The 18,019-nt window shown below is 42.2% G+C and overlaps 1 protein-coding gene across 4 annotated transcripts in view; it reads left to right on the top strand.

Moving 5' to 3' along the window:
• Positions 1-18,019, top strand: part of ARHGAP6 (Rho GTPase activating protein 6) — a 482,928-nt gene that overhangs the window by 418,521 nt on the left and 46,388 nt on the right. For all 4 annotated transcript variants that reach the window (XM_054007865.1, XM_054007871.1, XM_054007885.1 and 1 more), the window contains exons 3-4: positions 3,884-3,955; positions 16,842-17,098. In XM_054007865.1, the coding sequence (XP_053863840.1) occupies positions 3,884-3,955; positions 16,842-17,098 (329 nt within the window). The remainder of the gene's footprint in view (positions 1-3,883; positions 3,956-16,841; positions 17,099-18,019) is intronic.

Here is an 18,019-nt window from a genome sequence, read left to right on the forward strand (position 1 = left end):
AAGGACTCTGCTCAGGATTCTCTGCCTCCTCCACCCACTGGTCCTTTTTTTCTGCTGCAGACCCCTTCTCTGATCCTGACAAACTTGTGCACTATGTCCCAGCTTGAAAAGGCACATGCACAAAGATGTAGAAGCTAAGGCTCACTCGTGTGTAAATTGGGGCTTTGCATGCATACATACATTTGCATGTGTTCAATCCTGATTTTTTGTGTGCAGCAGGTGTTACTCATGCATTTTTTAGAATCTTGCCCATATTTCTTATGCCAGTGCTTGACACTGCTTTCAGTTGAGTGTATTGGGAGTAAAACAGCATTGCTCTAAACATGGTCCTTTTCGTAATGTTATTTGGGCAGAGAGTGTGTCTTTTGGTTGTCTGCAACGCTATTATAGAATGGAAGTTTTAATGTCTAAAATGTAGAGATACCAAAATCTGTAGACATTTATATTAAAAAAAAAAAGAAATGCACATGAGGGATATCTCCAAATGTGGGCCAAATTCTGAACCTGAGTTGAATTATTTCTGATTTACACTAGTGTAATTGAAAGCAGAATTTGACATTTTATTCTAAAATATGTTATACTTTTTTGTTCTTAACAGGGACAATATTCAGGCTTATATTTGAAAGTGTATAAAAATAGCTCTGTCTACCTATGGTAGAAAGTATGAATAATACTGTTATATGGTAACATGTCTGCTGAATAACCCTAATCATAAAGCCTGTTCGTGAAATTGCTTTGTATAAGAAAACATGCTGAGACGATATTTGTTACTCTTGCTACCATACAAATGAAACAAATATAGTATACATTTTCTTTTGTGTATTACAAAAACAGCATGTTAAGAGTAAACATGCATTAATCACTAGCTAGAGTAGTGCATACATTCAGTATAGGTCTATTATATTTCTTTGATATTAGAACACAAAAAATGACAAGTTAAAGCAGGCACATAACTTAACCTAGAGTATTGAGTTTATACCTATTATAATGTCATTTTTGTTGACTTTTCATTATATTCTTAAGAAAATAATGGTAGCCAGCCTTTTGAAATAGTTGTCAAGAAGAAACCTGCCTACCCTGCAACATGAACTCTTCAGTGCCTAATACCTCAGATAATTTTTTTTTAAATGTACTATATTGAAATAATTGTTCTTCTAAAATTCTTATCCATCTGAACTGATCTGGACATACACAGATTGAAAGCTCGTTGTCTGAGGAATGTGGTTTTTGAAGTTGGTCAAACTGACATCAGAATTCTTCCTTGAGTCTTGTTTTTCTCCCCACCTGTCCCCAAGATATTAGCTGTGTATCAGTGTAACTGAAATATAGCCCCGTGACTACAGGTGAGGCATAAGTAGTAGGATTGTGGAATCTGGTTTCCACTTGTCTAACAGTAACACCTAATACCTAGGCAACTCTCTGCTAGATAACTCTCTGACACCACATTCTACAGGCCATTACCCTCTGATCCCACTGAGGGGTACCAAAAGAAACTGCATCATATGCTCAAGAAACTCCCTGAAGAAGCACAGGAACAAATCTACACAGACACACCCCTAGAGCCCCAACCAGGGGTATTCTATCTGCTACCCAAGATCCATAAACCTGGGAATCCTGGACGCCCCATCATCTCAGGCATTAGCACCCTGACAGCAGGATTATCTTGCTATGTGGACTCTCTCCTCAGGCCCTACACTACCAGCACTACCAGTTATCTTCGAGACCACTGACTTCCTAAGGAAACTACAGTCCATTGGTGATCTTCCAGAAAACACCATCCTAGCCACTATGGATGTAGAACCATCTCTACACCAACATTCCACACAAAGATGGACTACAAGCCATCCCCGATAATGTCACGGCAAACCTGGTGGCTGAGCTGTGTGACTTTGTCCTCACCCACAACTATTTCAGATTTGGGGATGATTTATACCTTCAAGTCAGCAGCACTGCTATGGGTACCCGCATGGCCCCACAGTATGCCAACGTTTTTATGGCTGATTTAGAACAATGCTTCCTCAGCTTGCGCCCCTACTATACTTGCGCTACATTGATCACATCTTCATCATCTGGACCCATGGGAAGGAGGCCCTTAAGGAATTCCACCTGGATTTCAACAATGTCCACCCCACCATCAACCTCAGTCTGGACCAGTCCACACAAGAGATCCACTTCCTGGACACTACAGTACAAATAAGTGATGGTCACATAAACACCACATAAACTACTGACCGCTATACTTACCTACATGCCTCCAGCTTTCATCCAGACCACATCACACGATCCATTGTCTACAACCAAGCCCTCAGATACAAACACATTTGCTCCAATCCCTCAGACAGAGACAAACATCTACAGGATCTCTATCGGGTGTTCTTAAAACTACAATACCCACCTGGGGAAGTGAAGAAACAGATTGACAGAGCCAGAATGGTACCCAAAAGTCACGTACTACAAGATGGGCCCAACAAAGAAAGTAACAGAACACCACTCGCCATCACCTACAGCCCCCAGCTAAAACCTCTCCAGTGCATCATCAAGGATCTACAACCTATCCTGAAGGACGATCCCTCACTCTCACAGACCTTGGGAGACAGGCCAGTCCTCGCTTATAGACAGCCCCACAACTTGAAGCAAATACTCACCAGCAACTACACACCACACAACAGAAACACTAACCCAGGAACTAACACCTGCAACAAATCCCGTTGCCAATTCTGTCCGCATATCTATTCAAGGGACACCATCATAGGACCCAACCACATCAGCCACACCATCAACGGCTCGTTCACTTGCACATCTACCAATGTGATATATGCTATCATGTGCCAGCAATGCCCTTCTGTCATGTATATTGGCCAAACCGGACAGTCTCTACGCAAAAGAATAAATGGACACAAATCAGACATCAAGAATTGTAACATTCAAAAACCAGTAGGAAAGCACTTCAGCCTCCCTGGACACTCAATAACAGGCTTAAAAGTGGCCATTCGTCAACAAAAAAACTTCAAAAACAGACTTCAGCAAGAAACTGCAGAACTGGAATTAATTTGCTAACACCATCAAATTAGGCCTGAATAAAGTCTGGGAGTGGCTGGGTCACTACAAAAATAATTTTCCCTCTGTTGATACTCATACCTTCTTGTCAACTGCAGGGAATGGGTCACATCCACTTTGATTCAATTGGCCTCGTTAGCACTACAAAAAGTAATTTTCCCTCTGTTGATATTCACCCCTTCTTGTCAACTGTTGGGAATGGGCCACATCCACCCTAATTGAATTGGCCTCATTAGCACTGACCCCCCACTTGTTGAGGCAACTCCCATCTTTTCATGTGCAGTATATTTATACACTCTTACTGTATTTTCCACTCCATGCATCTGATGAAGTGGGTCATATCACACGAAAGCTTATGCCCAAATAAATGTGTTAGTCTCTGAGGTGCCACAAGGACTCCTAGTTGTTTTTACTGATACAAACTAACACAGCTACCCCTCTGAAACCTAATAATTATGTATCATTTGAGATCTTTGCACTGTGCAAATTGGTGTGTGGGTGGATGTGCATACTATCGTCCCACCTCCTCCATAGACCCTCTTAAGGGCACAGAATGGAAAGAGTCTCGGTGCTCCCCTGAACTCAAGGATTGTGACTGTCCCTGGCATTTGTCTCTCTCTCTCTCTCTCTCATACACACACACACACACACACACACACACACACACACACACACACACACACGTAAAAGGCTCCTTATACCCTTTCCTCTCTCAGTATGCCCACTCATGTGCAATTGACAATTTTACCCTATATATTCTAGTTTATGGATAATGCTACCTTAACTATTCTTTCTCCTCACATATTTCTTATTCTTTCTCTTACAGATGGACAAAAGAGGAAAAAATCCTTAAGAAAGAAACTGGACTCATTAGGGAAGGAGAAAAACAGAGATAAAGGTACAGTGAAGATTAAAGAAGTACTTATTTATCTAATAGCTGTACATTTTTATGAGATTTGTATATTGAAATGTGTATCTTCTGCAATAGGACTGTGTTACCTAAACTAATACGTTATCTAGTCATTTATTCCCCAATGGAAAAAAATACTATATATTATATTGTATTTTTTTTATCACTGCCATAATCTAGCTGCACTGTGCAACATAAACTTTTGTTATGCAAGCAATATTTTTTTCCTAGCAAGCGGAAATTATTGTTTAAAACATGGTAAACTATCATTGCTACTGTACAGTGAGTTTGAAATAAGTTCAGGGTGACACATATAAGGCCAAATTTTTGAGGACGCCTCAAACCAGACTCTAAAGTTGCACCCACAGTTTTGTGCTTGTAGATAATTGTGTGTCTAACATTGCAGTCACTGTTTTTGAAGAGGCTCTAGAAAAGTTGGCCTGGAATCAAAAACTATAGTTATGAAAGAGCATTAATGGCATTTAGCATTCTGACATGAATGTTGATATACTAATTAACTGCAAGAATGGAGCTTTGAAATGACATTTTGTAACTAATATAGCTACTGAGCCAGTGTAATTTTTTTACCTGTTTGTGCAGTTCTAGAAAGGACATGTTTGTTTCAGTTTGTTTTGTTAGTTTTTTAATGTCTCATCAATAAGGCTCCAGGTTGATCTGAAATGTGTGTGAATAAATGTTATAATTAAGCTTTATCACATTAAGATTGCTGATAAATTTCAGGAAAAAAATGAAATGCCTGTGTCATGTTTATTTTTAAAGATTTTTGTAATAGTTTTTCCCATTGATTTAGGTGATTCAATAGCCTAACTAAATTATGAGCATTATTTGTTGAATAAGTTAATGCAAATACACTCACCTTACATCAAATTTCCAGCTTTTAGCCTTATTTATTTACCCATATTTTTAATCACCATACTTTTCCAGGAGTTTCTTAAAACCAAAATTCAGCTTTAAAATACAATTGAACAGATTATAGTGCAATGCAGACTATTACATGCTACAATAGAGTGAAGTATTAATTTATTTAAGTTTTATTTTTCTTATGACTATAGTTCTTCTATTCATTGAACTATTCAGGACCATATAGAAGCAGTCTACACACACACTGAATACAACAACCAGGTGGAGGCAACTGCACCAAAAGACTATCATCCAACAAGGTCTTGGGTAGTACATGGAAAATGAGGGGTCTCATCCTCCACTGATTCATGGATAGTTGACACTTTATAAATTATTGCATTCAACAGCATGAATCTAAGACTAGGTTGCTTGCCTGCAAACATCCGTAGGCTCTTGAGAGCTAACTGCTTGTAATTGGAACTTGGTTTAAAAAAAAATTCTGTTGATAATTCATTTGGCAAAATAGAATCCAGCTTACTCTCCTGCAGCAGTGTCGCTCTGGAGTGATAAGAGAAGAAATATTAGTAAAACCTTACGTTTGTCACGAAGCATAGCAGATGTAATATTGAACACATACAGAGACAGCAGAGGGGGAAAAATCCAATACAGTATAGCACTGTGTTAAATGTAAACTACTAAAAAATAAAGGGAAAGCAGAATTTTTCTTCTGCATAGTGAAGTTTCAAAGCTATATTAAGTCAATGTTCAGTTATAAGCTTTTTAAAGTACAACCATAATATTTTGTTCAGAGTTACGAACATTTCAGAGTTACGAATAACCTCCATTCCTGAGGTGTTCATATCTCTGATATTTTACTCCTATACTTTATTTTACTCTGATACTTTACTCCTTTTTGAACAAAGAATAACTATATTTTAATTTTTTCTTTCAGTGTGCTACCTTGCACTTGACTGCAGTAAATTTAATCATCTACCATGTTGCTCAGCTTCCTAGTTTTTTTCCCCCACAGTCTTCTTTAATCTTGAGTAAACTAAGTAATTTAGTTTAGTGAGAAAATTCTGTTTGCTATTCATCCAATTTTCAAGCTAGTTAATAAACAGATAGTAAACAACACTGGTTCTAGAACTGATTTGTGACATGCTTTACCATAAACTCCTTATGCACAGGGAACTGGCCACTTGTTCCTACACTCTGTCTTCCGTCTCTTTACCAGTTTTGAATGTGTGGCAGGATTTTATCTTCCATCCCAGGGTTTGAGCTTCTTTAATAGTCTCTTGGGGGGAGGGATAGCTCAGTGGTTTGAGCATTGGCCTGCTAAACCCAGGGTTATGAGTCAGTCCTTGAGGGGGCCACTTGGGGATCTGGGGCAAAATCAGTACTTGGTCCTGCTAGTGAAGGCAGGGGGCTGGACTCAATGACCTTTCAAGGTCCCTTCCAGTTCTAGGAGATTAGATTTTATTAATTAAAATCTTTATTTACAAGCTTTTTTGAGAGTCTAAGGACTTGTCTATGTCTGTATAGTGCATTAATGTGCACCAGCTGGGATGCAAATTCCACTGCACACTGTCTATGTGGACCCTGCCGATGCACACTAAAAGTTCCCTAGTGTGTGTTGATATAGGTCACATCCTATGTCAGTGTGCAGTAGGGAACTTTTAGCATGGACCAGCAGGATCCACTCAAATAGTCAGTGTGTGACACGTTAGTGCACACTAACACACCATGTAGACAAGCCCTAAATAAATTGTATCTACTTGTTCTCCTTTAGTTGGTGTTCTGTTCTCTAGTGTAATAGCTGATTGTAAAGATGAATTATGTATTTTGATAACAGTTCAATTACTTTTATAGTACCATCACAAACTTTTATTTTCCAGAATTGTACTTCCAGAGCTATTTCAATGCCTCTTCTTTCTTTCTTTCTTTCTTAGATTCGTAGATTCATAGATTCATAGATTCTAGGACTGGAAGGGACCTCGAGAGGTCATCGAGTCCAGTCCCCTGCCCGAATGGCAGGACCAAATACTGTCTAGACTGTCTTTATGTTTATTATTAAAGATAGCATCTCACTTTTGTTACATGTAAATGCTTACCCTAGGATTACTCTTTTCCCCATATTTCATTATGAAAAAGATCATTTAAACAATATCTTTTTTTTAAATCACTCTAGCCTTTTTAAATGTTTCTTTATTGTGTATAAGTTTATTTCATCCAACCACTGACTCTGAGAGGCTCTTGCAGTACTGCTTAGATACTTATGAATATTTTTTTCTATATATAAGGTATTTGTTCTTCAGATATTTTTCTTAGCTGTAGAATGTTACCTGCCAACAATTTCCATTCTGATAGCATATCTTAGGCCGGATTTTTGTTTTTTATTGGATATGGGTTTTTTTTAATGCATCTTGCTACGTAGGGCTGAATCAGTACCATAAGCAAAGGGCAACATATTGTTTGTGCTTATTCCTTCTTGTTTTTACTTATTTACTGGTGTTCTGTAATACTTATAATAACTTTAACTACACATTTTTACCTATTTCTGTGCTGATTCGGTGGATTTTAATTTCTTATTTTTTCCCCTTTGGGCTGTTTCAAACTTGTCTCACTTAACACGCCCACCCCCTCCTTCCAAATACTCTATCTTGAAGTTTAATATCAGAAGCCTATATGTTCTACTCCTGCAAAAAATAACATACAGGGGAACAAATGTGTGGGGAAAATCTCCTGTTCTACATGAGCCACAGAGTCCCTATTTTCCCTTCTTTCTTCAGAGGCTGCTGGATTGATGGAGGTGGCAGATAGGTAGGCAATAATGTAGAAAAAGGGAGCAAAGGGCCAGGAGACCATAAGGATCCTGGTCCCCAGCTGTCGAGTGTGTTCACCTGAACAGAAGGGTTCCCCCCTGCACTGCTCTGCAGCTCCCTCCCAGCCTACAAGAACAATAGCCACTGCCCTGAGCTGTGCTCTGTGACTCTATGGAAGGGAACCACAAAGCACTCACTGGGAGTAGTGCTGCCCCTTTAGAAAGCCGCTTTGCTGCTGTTACATGTGGATTGGCTGCAGGTTTGAGGCGTGAAAGGGCTGTCTGTGTATATTTAGCAGTATATTATATTTAGCAGTAGGGTGACCAGACAGCAAATGTGAAAAATCGGGACGGGGGCGGGGGGTAATAGGAGCCTATATAAGAAAAAGACCCAAAAATCGGGACTGTCCCTATAAAATCGGGACATCTTGTCACCCTATTTAGCAGAGTGGGTGATGTGGCCAAAGGAGGAGTTGGGCCACCATCGGGCATAACCACTTTCCAACTCTGCAGGTCCTCACCATAGTTTCCCTTGTGGATTTGCTCTCCTCTCCACTGTACATGCAGCATATGAACCACAGTGACTAAAATGTGCCTCTTGGTATTATTCCCCTCTGTGAGGATGTGATTACACTGTGATGACTATTAATGAGCCAATCCCCCAAATAATGGTCTCTGTGTTACTTGAGTGCAGGTCACAGCTAACCTCCCTTCTTTTATGCTTCACAATGAGCAGAGTGTTATCCCCATCTCTTGCATGATGTTTTTTTAACAAGCCTTTCTACCATTTATTTTATAAAGAGAATGTCTCCCAGTACAGGGCAACTGATTCAAAACAAACACTCAGCTCTATGGACGTGGGCCATACTCCCACAAAAATGGGTCATGAGCACTCACTCATTCACGGTTACTTGTCCCAAGTTCTCCGCGAGTAGTGACCCAGCCTAAGAGCTTGGGCTAGTAGCGCCGTTCTTCAGGTCTAGGAAGGGGGCACAGTTAGGGCAAGGAAGGAAATAACACAAGTAGAGCAATGTGTCTAGGTTTCCAGAACACCCGTTATGGGCTAGATTATGGCTGTCCTTTATGTTGGTGCAAAGAACCTTCCCTTCCCTGGAGCATCCCCTGTGCAGGACCTGCCGCAGTTGCAGATCCTGCGCTTTGAGGGGCCCAAGGACAGTTACCTCTGTGTTTCCCCAGGGATGAATAGTGCCTGAAAAGGGGCAGCGAATGGAAGGGAGAAGGTGGGGCCCTGCTCCCTGCCCTTGGGTACTTCTCCCTCTGCGCTAGCCCTTAAGGCAGGGCAGGCACATTGTGGGAAGCAGGCTTGGGAAGGATTGTTTTTCCAAGAGGTGCATCCTCTCCTTGATTTCTCCCAGATGGTGCATCCCTGCACTATCCTCAACAAATCACGGTGCCCTAGAGGTACAGTCTAGCTTCATCTATCAAAGGGGCACAATAATACATATTTTACTGGGTATTGTGTGATTTAATCACTGATATTTCAGGATCAGATCTAGTTTTACTCACTTAACAGCAGATTATAGCTATATCTATATCTATCTATAAAGTATATTGCTAGATATATAGATATATACTTTTATTACTTCTGCATGAGTGAAAGTATCAGTAGCCAGATAAATCCCAGTGTTTTCTAAGGTCATGACAGGCAGGAAAAGAAAACTGAATGCTCTTTAGTCAGATTTATATCAGTGTTTTGTCATTTTTGACAGCTACATCTATCATCATTTAATTAAATGGGAAAAGGCTCAAAAACTTAAGTACCTTTTTGTTTGTTTTAACTGCTTTGAGTGACTCATCACAGCAGGGTACAACAAATCTTGGGGGATGTGAAAAGCTAAACATTAGAGCAAGCACCCCACCCAAATATTGCAGTCATTGTTTTCTCTTCTCCACATCCTTGTATTTAAAGTCACTCTGGCCATCCCTCTTGTCTGTGTGTGTCCCTAAGCATTTCCCAAACATTCTGTTTTGCTGCTGACAGTGAGTGCGCTCAGTTTGGGGGAGTAATAAAATGTCAGTGTTGATCTGAATGGGATGCCTGGCATGCTGACTGCTGAGATCCTGTTCCCTTACAAATTCACTTCTAATTTTGATGACAGGAGAAACAGAGCCATTCATCTGTCTCTAGACAGTGATATGGGTGTTAGTTTAAGCATCCCTTCTTTGACTGTGCACCCTTGCATTCCAGAGATAGATGCCTCCTTGAAAGGATTTCTCCTGCAAGATTTTATCAGTGAGCTGATTCTTCGCTCCCTCTCCCACAGCCTCCTCTTAAAAACATATAGTGAGGTATTTTCCTTGAACACTAACTAGAACCACATAATAAAATTCAGAAGGTACATGCATAGTGACATCATTGCGGGAGTTTAAGTCTCTGCAATATGGTACAGTATGATCGTTCTGTTTTATTTTAAATATTTTATGCTTTCAAAAAACACTAGAGATGGACCATGAAACTTTTAAACTTGATTTGTTCAGCAACTGAGAATTATCCGATTTGCCTGTGTTTCTGTGTGGAATGTAAACATTTAGGGCCCAATTCAGCCTCCTGAACCTCAAGGAGGCTGTACCTGGTGGATTTTTTTGACTAGGGGCATTGCTGGTTATTTCTAGAGAAAAAGCACTTCTGTGAATACATATTTGATTTGTCTTTGCAGCCAGAAATTCTGGAAACATTCTTCTTCTTCCATGCTTATTTTCCACCCATTTTCTGTGAATTTAAAAGTATTTCTTACTGTTTACACTCAGGCTGCTTCAGTAATAATTCACTCTAATGTTGTTAGTATGCCTTGGCTTATTCTAAGGAGAGAAGAGTTCCATAATAAATACAAAAAGTATCTTTTTCATTATAGTATTTTCGTTTCAGGCTTTATCAGTGCCCTATTGTGTTTTGTTTTATTAAATTTCTAAAACATGCCTCTTGTGATCTCTAAGCATCTGAGCAATTTTAAAAAACACATTATGTCACTTCTGTACTAATGTCAACTAAGAACTTAAGGGACTCTTCATTTAAAAAAATCAAAATCCTTCACACAGAAAAAGGCTCACTAAATCAAAGCATGGTGGAAGGCTGTATGATCTTAGACCAGCTAGCAAAGTTCCAGTTGCAGATCCCGCACTGAGAACACCTTGGGTGAAATCTTCACTTCACTCCATTGAAGTCAGTGGAAGTTTTGCCACTGACTTCAGTGAAGCCAGAGTTTCACCCTGCCTCCAGTCTTCAGACTCCGGAATTGAATTCTTCTTCAAGTGATCGTATATGCCCATTCCACTGTAGGTGTTTGTGCACCTCATGCACAGTTGTCAGAGATTTTTCCCTCAGCAGTATCCATCGGGGAGCATAAATGCCCTCTGGGCCCTGGCACCATGACACATATGTAAAGGGCCGCGCTGACCCCAATCTCCCTCGGTTCCTTCCTACCACCAGTGACAGTTGTTGGAGCTCTGATCTTTGTATCTCCAAGTCTTCCCTTTTATAGTGTATAGAGTACCTGTAGAGTTAGTTTTTGATCTCGTGTAGTGTGTACATATTTAGATATAAGAATAAGTTTAGGATCTTAATTTTCTAGAGTGGTTTCCTAGTTGGATACCGGGCTTGGTTCTGGAGCAATACCTCATTCTCCTGGCTTCAAAGACTGTCACTCATGTAATAAGTCTATCCCAGTGAGCTGCCCACACCCCAGCTTCCTTAAGTGTCTGGCAGAGATGCATGTGAGTGACATGTGTGACATCTGTAGAGGGTTCAAAGTCCAATTGAAAAAGAACAGGGCTGCCAGACTCAAGTACCAGCTTAAGGAGTCTGCGCTTTGCCCGCTGTTGAAACCTTCCCACTCGGAAAGGGAACCGAGCAAGTATGAGTTGGCTGAGAGTGCTCTCCCTCTTCTAACTGAGCCTAGAGGCAGATCCTCATCGCCGGTACCTAAGAAGAGACAACAGAAGTCTCCCAAAGTCTTGGTACTAGGGCCTTTGAAGTCGACAGTGAAGACAACGAGCGGAGGCAAGAACTTGGAGGTGTGTTCAAAGAGGAGGCATCCCCAGACACAGTCTGTAACTCAGGAGGGATTACTGACTCTGGAGCCTGGGAAAGGTCTGCTGAGCCCAATCCTTGAAGTACCAATATATTTTTTAGTATCGCAGACTCCAGAGCCCTTTCTGGTGTCCTCTACACCCAAGGCTTTCAAGGCAGCCAGATTGTTGCTTAACCTGATGGGGCCGGCTTCCCCCGCTGTTTAAGAATCTTGCTCAGTACCAAGATTGTAAGTGCACCCTCCCACGGTCGTGGCTTCAGCCCCGGAACACCATTTGGTACCGGTGACTTTTACAGTTGTGTCTCCTCTCTATAGGGTGCCATCTAGAGGGAAGCCAGTGATGATCTTGCCGGTCCCCCCATCTCTAGACTCTCTGCTGGTCTCCCTGGTACCAATGGGGTCAGCTCCTCTTTAGTCTGAGGAAGTGGACTCCTCATCAGATTCAGAGGTCAGGTCATATGTGTCTTGACCTAAGCATGCCAGCAGCCCCAGTAGGGAGCCTGCCCACTGTGGTATCAGCCCACAGCCTCATCACTCTAAAGACCAATGGCCTGCACTTAGCTGGGTCCTGCCTCCATATCAGTGGCCCTCTTGAGTCTTCTTTCCACATTCTAAAGCCTTTCCACTCCCTTCCCACCCTTCTGTATCACCTAGGTGCCAGGAGCATCTGCAGCAAGCTCCCTGCCTGCCCTTCCCCCATACCGGGGCCAGGGACTCTCCTATGGAGGAATTGGAGAAGGGAGCTCCTCAACAAGCCTTAGCCTGTTCTTCTTCATCGCCTGATGAGAAGATAGTGACTGAGTCTACTAGTCCTGCTCTTGATAATTCCAGAGCTCATCAAGACTTGTTGATGAGGGTGGCTGTAGCTGGGGATGTTCAATCAGAAGAGGTATAGGAAAGATCACACAGGCTCGTGGACATTTTAGCTTGTTCAGGACATTCTAAGGTAGCTCTCCCTATTAATGGGGCTATCCTGGACTTTGTCAGGTTTTTATGGTAAACTCCATCTTCCCTACCTCCCAGTGCTAAATGCATGGAGAGAATATACTATGTCCCTTCAGAGGGATTTGAGCGCTTCTATAACCACCCTTCTCCAGACTCCCTGGTAGATGCTGCTGCCAATGAAAAAAGAGACAGGAACATCAGACCTCTACCTTGAAAGGGAAAGAAACACAAAAGCTAGATCTGTTTGGCAGGAAGCTTTATTCCTTACAGCTTAGGACCATGAACCAGCAGGCTCTGCTGGGTCAATATGATTTCAGACTTTGGGATAAATCTTGAAATTCAAAGACAAGCTTCTTGGTGAGACAAATCAGGAGTTCATTGCGATGGTGGAGAAGGGCAAATTAGTTGCCAAAACAACCTTGCTAGTGAGCCTGGTCGTGGACTGTGTGGTTCAAGTTATAGCTTCCGCCATCACTATGTGATCTTCATCTTGGCTGCAGTCGACATGTATTTTCCTGGAGGTGTAACAAACCATTCAAGACATCCCATTTGAAGGCCCCTTACTCTTTACCGATAAGACAAATAAGAGACTTCATAACTTTAAGGATTCAAGGGTGACTCTTGTGTCTCTGGGGATTTCTACACTGGCAACATAAAGAAAACCATTCCTCCCACAGCAGTCACAACTATTTAAGTGCTTCTCACTGCATACCCAAGACCTGTCCAAAAGGAGGAGCAGAAGTTACAACAGGCACCTCCACCTCTGCACTCTTCTGCAACTGCCAGTTCAGGCAAACTGGTCCTCTAAACAGTCCTGACCTGTTGGTTGACAGCAGTCAACCACTTACCAGACTACCATCTTTCTTCACTTCAATTTTTGCCAACCACCTATACCATTTCCTAAGTGTGTGGACCTGTATCACCACAGATCGGAGGTCTTAAGCATGGTGAAACTGGGATACACCCTTCAATTTATTTCTATCCCCCCCCTTCCCACTTCTCTTCCCTGTCCCTATTCAGGGGCCTCTCTCATGAGAGTGTGCTACTTAGGAGGTCCAGTCTCTTCTCCTTGTGGGGGCCATACAGGAAGTTCCCATGTCATTCAGAGGGAAAGGATTTTATTCCTGTTACTTCCTAATCCTGAAGGCAGAGGGGGATCACAGGCCTATTTTAGTTCTAAGGCAGCTAAGCAAGTTCCTAAAGAAAGCAAAATTCCAGATTGCTACTCTAGCATTATCCCTTCCCTAGGTCCCAGCAACTGTTTTGCTGCTCTCAACTTAAAGGATGTTTATTTTCACCTGGCAATTCACCAGAGACACTGAAAATTTCTCAGTTTCATGGTCAATGGATCCCACTATCAGATCACAGTACTGCCTTTCAACCTGTCAGCAGTCCTCTCGTATTCACAGAATGCATAGCTGTAGTAGCATCTTTCTTGCAAAGGTCAGGAATCCATGTGTTTCCCTACCTGGATGACTGGCTAGTGAGAGACTGGTCCAGGTCTCAGGAACTCTCCAATATAGCCACTATTCAGTCCACTTTCAATATGCTGGGGCGCCTAATCAATACAGAGAAATCTATTCTGACACTTGTTCAAAGAACAGAATTAATTGAGGGCAGTCGTGGATTCTACAGAGACCAGGGCTTTCTTGCTGGAGCAGAGGTTCCAAACAATGTGGGTCATTGCTCAAGATGTAAAGACACACCCTGTCACTTTTGTTTTGGAATTGCCTCAAACGTCTATGACACATGGCGGCATGCACTTATGTGGTGCAGCATGCCAGGCTACACCTCAGAGAACTACAAGTGGCTCAGCTCAGTGTGCTCACAGGCCGATTGTTACATGGATATGGTGGTTCAAACAACTGCTTAGGTCTTGTCCTCCCTGGACTGGTGTCCTCAAAGAACCTGCAAATGTTTTGTGAGGGAGTTCTTTTTGCCCCACAACAGTCACCCACTTTAGTCACAGATGTATTGGATCTAGGTTGAGGAGCTCACTTAGGTCCACTTCACACTTAGGTCCTTTAGTCTTCTCAGAATCTAAGTCTCCAAATAAATAGCAGGGAGCTTCAGGCCATCTGTTTAGCTTGTGTGGTGGTCCTCCTATCAAGGGATGGAATTCATTGGTATGCACTAACAGCACAGCAGCCATGTTCTCTGTAAACAAACAAGGGGCTGGAGGTGGGGCATTAGTTAAAGTTATACCAAGAGGCAATCCTCCTTTGAAATTCCTGCATTGCCAGTTCTATCAACCTGAGAGTTGCTTACCTTCCAGGAGTTGAAAACACTCTGGCAAATCTCCTGAGCAGGTTGTTGCAGGTCATCCCAAGTGGTCTCTTCAACCAGATGTGACCAGGTCCATTTGAAAGCTGTGGGGAACTCCCCAGGTAAACCTATTTGCAACAAAAGAAAAAAAAGTCATCTATTTTATTCCTGAGCGGGTCACAGTCCAGTTTCACTGACAGATACCTTTCTGCTATCCTGGTCAAAAGGTCTGCTGTATGCTTTCTTGCAAGTTCTGCTGCTGCTCAAAGTGTTGTCCAAGGTCAAGCAAGATTCTGCTTTCCTTATTATGATAGTCCCTGCATGAATCTGTCAATGTTGGTTTTCAACTCTGCTAGCACTATTGGTCAGACCTCTGCTGTCGCTCCTCAGAGAGGTGGATGTGATCTCCCAAGACCAGGGCCGCTTCCTTCATCCTAACCTTAAGGCCCTCCATCTGATAGTGTGGATGCTTCAAGGCGGACAACCTCAGAATGAGTTTGCTCTAGAGTCTCAGGGGGTGCAGGAAGTTCTGCTAAATAGCAGGAAGCCTTAACTTGTTCTACTTACCTTGCTAAATGGAAGAGCTTCTCCATTTGGTCCATACAAAGAGGGCCCTCCCAGCTATGGCTCTGATTTGCCATATCTTGGACTATCTTTGTTTCTGAAACAAAAAGGTTAGCTCTTAGTTCCCTCAGAGTCCATTTGCAGCTATCTCAGCTTTCCACCCTCCCATAGATAACCAGTCAGTTTTTTCAAATCCTGTGCCCATCAGATTTCTAAACAGAGTCTGTCTCCATAGATATGATAATACAATAATGCTTTAATTCAAGATTCCGGGAGTACACTTTTTTTCCCAATCCCTTGTTAATCTCAGTGAAAATGCTAAGACTTACAAAATACAGCTGGGCATTTGGTACCAATAGGAAGTCTGGTAGAAGCAGGGTATTTCTAAAAAGTGTGACAGAAAATGCATTTATAGGAATTTCTGCTTGTCCTTTGTTTTTAAAGCTGGAATAGCTTCCTCTGCATCCCTGTTTGTGTTGTCTGTGTGCCAAATTCAGCTCTGATATATGTGGCTTCAAAGCCAATGACTTTAGTGGAGTTGCACCCATTTTCACCAGGGATGAATTGGTCTCAAAGACTTAATAAACATTTTACTCTCCATTTAGTTGCACAGCGGTGGTATTTTACGTAACTTAAGAAACTGGACTGAACCAATAGCTCTAACAGACAAATGAACTGACTCCATTAATCTCACATGGCTAATAGCTCTAAAGCTTAATAATGACACTTTAAATGACAATGTTATTAACCAATTCACTGCTGATCATTTTAGCCGAAACATCTTAGGCACTTTTGAAAATTTCATGCTAAGGCCCTGGTCTATGCCATTTTTCTACCAGTATGACTATGTTGGTTAGGGGAATGATATTTTCCCCTCACACACTGCAAAGGCAGTTATGTTGGTATAAAGGTGCCTTATACTAGTATCGCTTATTCCTCTTTCCATATAGAAATAGCTACAGCAACATAAAGTACCATTATACTAGTATAACTGCGCCCACATCATGGGGGTCAGACTGCTTTATCTATACCAGCATAGTTAAGTCTATACAACTTTTGTGTATAGACTAGGCTGAAATGATTTTTCCAAGGTCACCTAGGGAGCATGTGACAGAGCTGGGAACAGAATCCAGATTCCCAGCAAGCCTATTATAGTGCCTTAACCACAGACTATGCTTCCTCTGTACTGTGCTGCTAGTATATAGTTATCTGGGAGTTATTACTGAGAGGGAGCTGTTACCTTAATGAGATTGTTATATAGTTGAAAATTGTCAAAGACATCAAGAGTCTTGGGATGATAGTTATTTTTACAAGTTTGGCATAAAGTGAAACAAATTTAACAAAATAAATAATTCTATTCTTCTTGCAGAATTCGTACCGCAGGCTTTTGGAATGCCCTTGTCCCAAGTAATTGCTAATGACCGGGCCTACAAACTCAAGCAGGATTCTCAGAGAGAAGAGCAGAAAGATGTGTCAGACTTTGTAGCCTCTCTCTTACCATTTGGAACTAAAAGACAGAACAAAGAACTCTCAAGCAGTAACTCATCTCTTAGCTCGACCTCAGAAACACCAAATGAATCCACTTCCCCTAACACACCAGAGCCAGCACCACGTGCCAGGAGAAGGGTGAGTTTACCCATAACAGCTTAATGCACACTGGGGAACCTGCTGGCGCCTCAGGCTCTGGTCAGCACCAAAAATTCAACTTGTGCATGATGGTATCTGACCACAGGTAAATAAAGCTGGTTGTTGTTCGAGCCATTCCTGTTTAATGGAGGAAGTTGTAATCTTAATAGTCAGCCTTCTTTCCCAACTGGGAACAAGATAGGAGAGAACAAGATGGACACTGCATGATTATTACAACACCATAAGGGATATGAGGCTTTCAGTTTTCCTCCACTTTGGTTCGAATTGGCCTGGGCTCTGACCTTGTGTATTTTTTTTTCAACTGGTGATGGTAGATGGACTACACATATGTGACTGATGGTCATGGGTATTGTGACAAAGTTCCTCCTCTATCTTGATGGGTCCTGTGCTTATTGGCGGATTTTCTTGCCTCAGAGATTCACCATGTGGATTGGGGAACAGCCCAGAGACCTTCCCCTCTGGAAGAACCCACAGTCCAGGTCAATTGGGAGGTTTGGGGGGAACCCAGGCCCACCCTCTACTCCAGGTTCCAGCCCAGGGCCCTGTGGACTGCAGCTGTCTATAGTGCCTCCTGTAACAGCTGCATGACAGCTACAACTCCCTGGGCTACTTCCCCATGGCCTCCTCCAAACACCTTCCTTAGTCTCACCACAGGACCTTCCTCCTGGTGTCTGATAACGCTGGTGCTCCTCAGTCCTCCAGCAGCACACCCTCTCACTCTCAGCTCCTTGCACCTCTTGCTCCCAGCTCCACACACTCCCACCACAAACTGAAGTGAGCCCCTTTTTAAAACCCAGCCCTGATTAGCCTGCCTTAATTGATTCTAGCAGCTTCTTCTTAATTGGCTCCAGGTGTCCTAATTAGCCTGCCTGCCTTAACTGGTTCTAGCAGGTTCCTGAT

This window comes from Malaclemys terrapin, chromosome 1 (genome assembly GCF_027887155.1).
Source record: "Malaclemys terrapin pileata isolate rMalTer1 chromosome 1, rMalTer1.hap1, whole genome shotgun sequence".
NCBI classification, from domain to species: domain Eukaryota; kingdom Metazoa; phylum Chordata; order Testudines; family Emydidae; genus Malaclemys; species Malaclemys terrapin.